The sequence below is a fragment of the Amblyomma mixtum genome, chromosome 3 (genome assembly GCF_055824585.1).
Source record: "Amblyomma mixtum isolate Tamu chromosome 3, ASM5582458v1, whole genome shotgun sequence".
Classification (NCBI taxonomy): domain Eukaryota; kingdom Metazoa; phylum Arthropoda; class Arachnida; order Ixodida; family Ixodidae; genus Amblyomma; species Amblyomma mixtum.
In genome coordinates, this window is record NC_143014.1 from 105,896,101 (window position 1) to 105,903,659 (window position 7,559).

The 7,559-nt window shown below is 45.0% G+C and overlaps 1 protein-coding gene across 1 annotated transcript; it reads right to left on the reverse strand.

Moving 5' to 3' along the window:
* Positions 1–3,044: 3,044 nt before the first annotated feature.
* LOC149351253 (U-scoloptoxin(01)-Cw1a-like) lies at positions 3,045–5,040 on the reverse strand. Its single transcript, XM_089577004.1, has 3 exons — positions 5,025–5,040; positions 4,643–4,680; positions 3,045–3,992 (listed from the first exon to the last, which is right to left on the reverse strand). Exons 1-3 carry the CDS (start codon positions 5,038–5,040, stop codon positions 3,576–3,578), a joined length of 471 nt encoding a protein of 156 aa, XP_089433130.1. The 3' UTR covers positions 3,045–3,575.
* Positions 5,041–7,559: the final 2,519 nt, after the last annotated feature.

The window sequence follows — 7,559 nt, forward strand, 5'->3', positions numbered from 1 at the left end:
CCCTGCGACGAACACCGCGGTTGCCTGCAGGTCGTGAGAAACGAAACGTCCGGGGCGGAGTTCTTTATGCCTTTATCCTATAAAAGTTTCACAAGCCAACATAAGTGCTTTCAGAACTTCATGTTGCGCAGCAAGAGAACGAGGAGGAGGTTGTTTGTCGCCTGCAGGCGATCTTGGCTTTGAGGATCAGTAGCGGAGTTGCTCCGCCCGAGCACCGCCTTTACTGTGGAACTGAGCATTGTTTCTCAACTGTTTCCTTTCAGCGCCGGCGTCATCCTCGTTTGTGGATTCAATTCATAAACGTGTCGAAATACCTTTCTATGATTGCAGCTTTTTCAGAACAGCTTGCTAAGGCGAGGATATTTTCGAAACGCTTCCCGGTCGATATAGAGGTTCAAAACGATGCGAGTGAAACTGCTTCGTACACATTTGTTATCACATACAGTAATGCAAATGTTTCGAACGATGTTCACAAAAACACATGCGTGCATACTGGAAACACCTCTCATAGCTTTGTAACCAGTAAGAAAGTTACGGGTACGCGCTGTCCACCGCTTACACTATACACTATAATAAACATATGATGTATGCAATGGCAAATGCATACATCGCCTCACTTAAATGGTGCGGGTTGCGCCTAGACTTACTGGAAAATTGAATTACTGCATTGAATTCAAGGCAATGCGCTTCCTCGTTATTCGTCACCTGGGTGCTGCTCACAGCTCACTCACTCACAGCCCTCACAGCCCACGCCGCTCACAGCCCAGAAATCTTAGGCACATTTCCACCGAATTACCCCTCCAGCTACTTTTCATTTAGGAGAAAAATGATACAGTGCAAAATTTAGATGGCATGTCATCGACGAATCTCGAACTAGCGGATGATATCGTACATTGGAGTTAAAGCTGATAGTTAAGCTACTTGACTGTGGGCGTAGTGCAAGAGATGATCGTTGCCATCATGGCTCACACTATGATGATATTGTAGATTTCGTTGTCAGACTAACGCCGTTCTGCCCACCTGTCCCACTAGTTATTTCAAGCATTTTAAAATTACCTGGCACATTTAGCCCAGTGAGAAGCGGAAGCTGCAAGCTCGAAACCCGCACACGCAATCTAGTCTTAAATATCTCCTCTGTAACACAGGGAACTGCTGCTGAGAAAATGAATTTCAGGTATTGGCGAGAGCACTGCTTTGCGCGTTCTTGAGTCTATTCGGAATTCCTCCGGTTGAAACGGTGAAATAAATAGCTGAAAGTATATGATACTCAACATGGCAATATTACTACCTGGAATAAGTCAACTTTGGGGAATTCCCGAATTCAGTCACTCTGATATCTCAAGTGCGTGAGAGTAGTCTGAACTGCTAGCTCTTTCCATAATTTGCGGAGTGGCAATTCTGTGCAACAGACTTAACTTTTTTAAAGCGTATTTTATCTTGGATAAAATGTATCTCAAAGTTTTTGTACGAAATGAGAAACAGCTTTTTAGTGCGTGTTAAGAAAAAAAATTGCGCTCTATCAGTTATCCCAACGCATGAATGGGCATCAAATTACCTTTAATTACGATGGTGGTGGTCCGTGTTCACACTTCCCATTTACTGCATGCCGGTCAACATCACTGTTGCCTTTCTCATGGCCCGTTCATTTGTTCCTTGCTTCGGCCTTCTTAATCCTGTCTATAAGTGTTTCATGCTTAAAATTGCTTCTGAGCGGCTTCAGTAGACACAAGGCAAAGGTTCCCGCAGGGCCACTGGGTAAACATTTTGGCCTCCTTTTCAATCTGCGACAAAGCTTGTTTTAGTCATCAATGCACATTTGGAATCGTGATACCGAATGTCGTAAACTTGTGATTTCTGACTCAGGTTTTGCAGAGTGATTCTTTGTAAGCTTTCTCAAAGACAGGCTTAACAAAACTGCAGTTCGACGTTGCATCAAGTTGCAGGAAGTAAAATACATCAGGGGAATTTTCTTTTGGTACCTGAGCTCAGATTGCGCTTTTGCCACGTCAAGTGGACTTGACTAACTGATGCAAGCTTTAAGGTGAAATGTATGACAATTACTACCGGCCTGTTGCAAAGAAGACACACAATTCCGTATGCTTGATAGGTCTAAAACGAAACTCTTGCATCCATCGTACTAAGTCATACTTTTCGTTGTACAGGGTAGTAAGGATCGTTCCTACTTACACTGTTTGAAGGCGTCTGATATTTAGCAAAACATGCCGCGTTCTGCTCTGACATAATATGGTATTTTAGCACGCTACCACTATGCAACATCTGCTACTGGTACATTTGTCACTATGAAACAGCGAGTGCGCGTGGCGCACAGCTATAGGCTCGCAGTCGCGGTAACAGTGACAGTACTCGGTAACGGTACGCTGAAATGTTCGGTTAACACTACGGCATTTCCGCGTAGTTTATTCGTGCAGATCGAACTTCAAGACGGCCGGTCCTTCCTCGACCAGGCCTGGATATTTAGTATGGCAATATCCTTAAACCTTGCCATGGAACCAGTTGATTTTTTTTGTGCTGCAAAGAACTGTCATTACTAGTACTAACACCACGTAATACAACTGAAAATAAGAAGGCGACATCTCGTTCGGTGTGCGTGAAATGTTGCAAGAGAGTTATGCAAGTAAATGTGCTGACACTATCTGGCACGAATGGCATAACCTCCTTTTAACCTGCTCGTCTACATCGTAGACGTGCCTTACTAAAATGAATCCTAACACAGAGGAGCGGTTCTTCAAAGAAATGCTTTATGCAAGGAAAATATACAGTATAGCCTTTCTTGTGGTATGTGAGCAATGTACATTTGTTCGCAGCCACCATGCAACCAAGATAGGATACAGCTGAACACCAGACACTTCCGCAAGCAATCTCGCCGCCGAGTCACAGAAATAAAGACAAGCACACATGCACCACAGCATAGTTCCCGTCTGAGTATTTCTTTCATATGCATATAGCTACCCAAAACCAACCAAATCACCTAGGGCTAGAAAAGATTTCTGTTTAAGCGACTGCCTTTAACCTTAGCGAGATACATTGTTCAGCTAACAAGAAGGAAATATGAAGTGCGCAAGAAAAAGCAGTTCAGGCGATATCATACTGTAGGCAAACTGCGTTTGTCGACAAACCTTCAATGAGAGAAATATACACGTGCACGCAGGTGCTGAGGATCACATTAATCTCATGTACGATTGTAGAGGAGGGTTACTATATAAGAAAACTGTCCTAGGTGGCAATGACAAGTTGTCCAACTTTTGGCGCAGAAAGAGCGTGCACCGGTTGAAAAAACCGGGTATCGAGCCAACGGCCTCCTTGAAGTTCTCGCTGAAGTCGATTCACGCTGACTGGCTTTAGCGAGTGACGTCCGAAGGTAAATCACGGGATAGTCCGGAAGAAAAAGGAGTGCGGTCACGGGGCGATGCTTCTGGCCGTCGCAGTCAGTCGCAGGAAATGTTATGGCGGCGAGGATTAATAGCCCTTAGTGGCCCCAGAAAAGCTGAACCCAGCTACGATACTAAGTGTGGAAGAGCGGTGGGGGGGTAGGGTCGTGCATTGGGGAAGCGAGCCTAGAAGGGCCTGCGGCCGGGCGGTGGCGCTCCTCCAGCGCCGCCCTCGCCGAATCCTGGTATGAGTGGCGCCGCCTTCTGCACGTCGGCATCGGTCAGGAACGGCGCCGTCGGGTTGCCGATGTTGTCGTTCACGTAGAAGAAGTCAGGCGCATTGTTGCATGGCACGGCCTCCTCGGCGAAGGCACAGGTCAGACTGAGCTGGTTGAACACGGTCTGGTTACCGCACAGGAAGCTGTACTGCTGAACCTCGGTGCTTCCGTCGTCCTTGGCGACCACGTTGCACACGTGGAAGATGAGGCAGTTGTTATCCACGTCGGCGAAGTAGCCGTTCTTCGCCGGGCACTGGAACGAGGTCTTGACGCCACCCACCAGAAGTTCGGCTCCGTCGGGCAGCTCGTACGCTGCCCTTTTTGTCTGGAACAGCGGAAAAAAACGGGTCTCTTTTTAGAGCTCTACGGAAGTGTTAGAGGAATTTCGCGAGTTGCATTAACTTCTTTGTCGTTTGAATTTCAACACAATGAAAGTATATTATTCGCTGCACGGGCAGTGTACTATATACGACTGCCTGCTTTCGAGGTTGCTTCTATATACCGCTTCCTGTCGCTCAGTCTGAGCCCTCGTGACGGTTGACATTTTCGCCGATATCCAGGGCGATTTTTTTATTCCTTGAAATAATGACTCATATTCTTCAAACAACCTCACTTCATCTTTGAGCTGGTCGTCAATACAACCTGTTCTTGTCATCTACTAACTGCGATGGTTATTATCTGAATTCGCCTTTTAGCGATCCCGCGTTCAATTTCCTAGGAAATATGGATTTTCCTTTTACTACGCAGAGCTGGCAAAAGTGTGTAGCTTTCGTTTACATATTTGCGGCTCCTGGCTGAGTGAATGTTAAATGTTACTTGTCGTCATTTTTTGTTAATTTCTTTTGATTTGTGGTGCGAATAGCGGTGTTGTAGATAAATTAAAAGAATGACCTCGAAGGTTTCTCAGACTGAATCCGTAACAAGTTCCTTGTCGTTAGCTTAATTAGTCGACTCTTAGGGCCTTTTAAGACTTACCCTCGGCAGTGCCAGCGCTACGGTCATTACAGCGAAGGCTGAAACAAAGACGAATGAATAGTCAGGATTAGAAACGCCTAGGAAAGGCAAGCAAGGTAAAATGTATGCAATAAGAGCGAAAGACGACCACGCACTTTTTCTTCATACAAGTCGAGAGATTATTGATTTCATTTTTTTCCTAGCCCAGAAAGTAATCTTAAGGCATAAAGTTTCGTCAAGCATAAAAACTACCTCATGTTCTCGCATTGCTATATATTCTTGTTCTATTTAGAAAACCAAGTCATTTTTATCTAAATGTGCAAGCGACAGGAGTCGCAACACGTTGCTGCAATATTGTAATATGGCCGGGTTGCTTGGAGAGAAACTTGATGAAGAAGCTTACCTAGTAGGAACTTCATTTTGTCCTGGAGGAAAGACAAGACGCAGGATCGTTAGCATTGGCCCGACAGTACCACATTTCATTGTCATTGTGTACACATGCATCGTGATATCATAAGATAAAACAGGGAAAAGTTCAATTCTTACTGAGACTCTACCTATACAGGCCCAAGAAATTTAATCCTAAGCGTGGGGTGCTAAAAAAAGCCCTGTGTTCCTGCTAAGCTCTAATTACGGATTGATGAGTCTTACATACACGCTACTTTGAAGAACAGAGAAAGCGTGATTGAGCACTTTCTTATTAAGCCACTTTGGTTCAAAACTTTGTACGTTGTACTTAATTCGATAATCTACAGTTAATGCGAAATATGCTTGCCCGAGATCGAACGACTCATTTACTGCAGAACTATAAATAATGTTCATTTGCTGCCATTTGGCGTTCATATCGCTCAGATGAGTAACTTTACTTCAGTCCTTTGTGAGAGTCAGATGCTCACAATAATGGTGTAGAATACTGGCTGCTGATAAAGGTTATCTATGACTGCCCAATAAACTTTGCATGATATATTAGGATACTAGGGCTATAGAGGCACTCTTGAGAAGGTTGGCAATTAACAAAAGAGATGTGATTATTCTCGGCGCTGTTTTCTTATTTTCTCTCGGAAATTTCCCATAATATCAATATTTGTTTCCAATTTCATGCGATTTTGAAAGCAGCAATCCGACAAATAGATAATTTCAAGGCCTACGTTTGAAATAGGTCGCGGGTTGACCATTGTGAATATCGCGCTATTAAGTGGCATTTTCCGGAACATATACCTGACAGTTGGCGCTAATCTTAAGGTTTATTGAGCGTATCAAAACTGCGATCATCTGTCTGTTGAATCACATACGGGCACAAATTACGGAGTATTTACAGCCCGTTCATCTGTCTTTGAACATGTGAAAATTTCACAAATCAAACGAAATACTTCTACGATCTTTCGTTAGAATGCCGTATTGCCGGAACAGGAAAGCTGCTCTACTATTCGAGAAATGCCTGCCGCGATGCGTCAGCGGCTTTGGCGTTGGACTACTGAACTTCAGATAACCAGTTGAAAAGAGGTATAAAAAATAATAAAAAAAAACCTTTGCTGCTTATTGTTTCAGCTCTGCGCATAACTAGCCCTTGATGTTTCGCTGAGCAACTGGAGACTCTCTTTAAAAGCTATGAAATCGTTGGCGCATTGCAAAGTTTTATTAATACTGGTAAAGATTATCTTCGCTGTTTAGACCGTAAATTAATAAATTTAGATGAATTCTTTGATCTGCATGTTTGGATACAAATTTAACAAAGATAGGTTCAATGGGATCAGAAAGAAATACAGCATACCCCGTGCTGAAGGAATCGGAGAAAGAATGCTAACTTCTTTAGTGTGTGAACCTAAGTGTTTAGACCCCCCCCCCCCCCCCCCTTCCTCCTCCTCCCTTCTTCCACCCACCCCTGCAATGTACACTTCTATATTCTAAAATGTTAAGTGTGGAGTGGTACTTCTGGGCTTATCACCTGGCGGAGCCTTGGGAAGCTGCTTAGATGGATGCGAACAGGTCGCCCTTCGTCGTCGACACGAAGCCGTGTCTCGGCTGTGCGCATTACGGTGCGTAAGATGGAGCGTCTGCTCCTAAGCTTTACGCCTTTCGAACGCCACGAGATTGCAGCAAACAGTCCAATGTTCTAATCTTATTATCGCCGAGATGAGCGCATGGTTCAAGGAAGGGCACACTGCCGGACTGACTGGTACCTTGGAGAATATGAAGCACGGCTCGTCAGTGCAGCTTAGTGACCATGAAGTCAAAACCGGTCGCGAGAAAAAGAGGCTGCTAGAATGCGACCTGATGAACTATACTGTAATTAACGCTCCAGCGAAGCGCTGCTCGATCGCCAATTTTCAGGCACCGAATTCACGCTCCTGTTGGTACGCAGGGTCAGTTCGTGATCGTTCGAGCTGCTGCGCCGGCAGATTACGGTTACCAACGATACGATGGCCAAGGCACCATTACGAAAACCTTTGTGAATCCGGCTCGAGGAGCCTTACACACGAGGTTTATCGTCAGTAAGATCTATGCGCAATCCTTCGCCACCTTGACTGTCTCTGTGTTGCGTATTTGGCCAGTCAGTATTGGCGGCCGAAAATAACGCATCAGGTATACCTACGAACAGCGCTCTGAATACGACCGGAGGACTGCGGCAGAAAGTTCGTGCAAACCACAAAACTGCAGGTTCGATTGCAGCGGCCGCATTGAGATCGATGAAAAGTGGCGTTGATCAGATATCGCAAAAACTAAAATATTTAGGCTGTTAAACTTAGACCGCACCTCTAGCACGGCTTACCCCCAAATTCTTGACGCTTCCTCGACAACGCAAAGCAGCAGATATCGTCCACAAAGGGGGAAAAAAAGTGGCACCTGTGTATTCAAACCGCTACTGCAGATATGCCACGTCTCTATCGAATCGTAACCTGCGCTTTGCAATGGAATGATTCAAGGCATATCACTTCAA

What these genes read in the sequence shown, in the direction of transcription:
- LOC149351253 (XM_089577004.1), bottom strand. An exon ending in TAGCGCTGGCACTGCCGAGG is followed by an intron (nt 3,993 to 4,642) that starts GTAAGTCTTAAA and finishes CCGCTGTTCCAG; the next exon opens with ACAAAAAGGGCAGCGTACGA.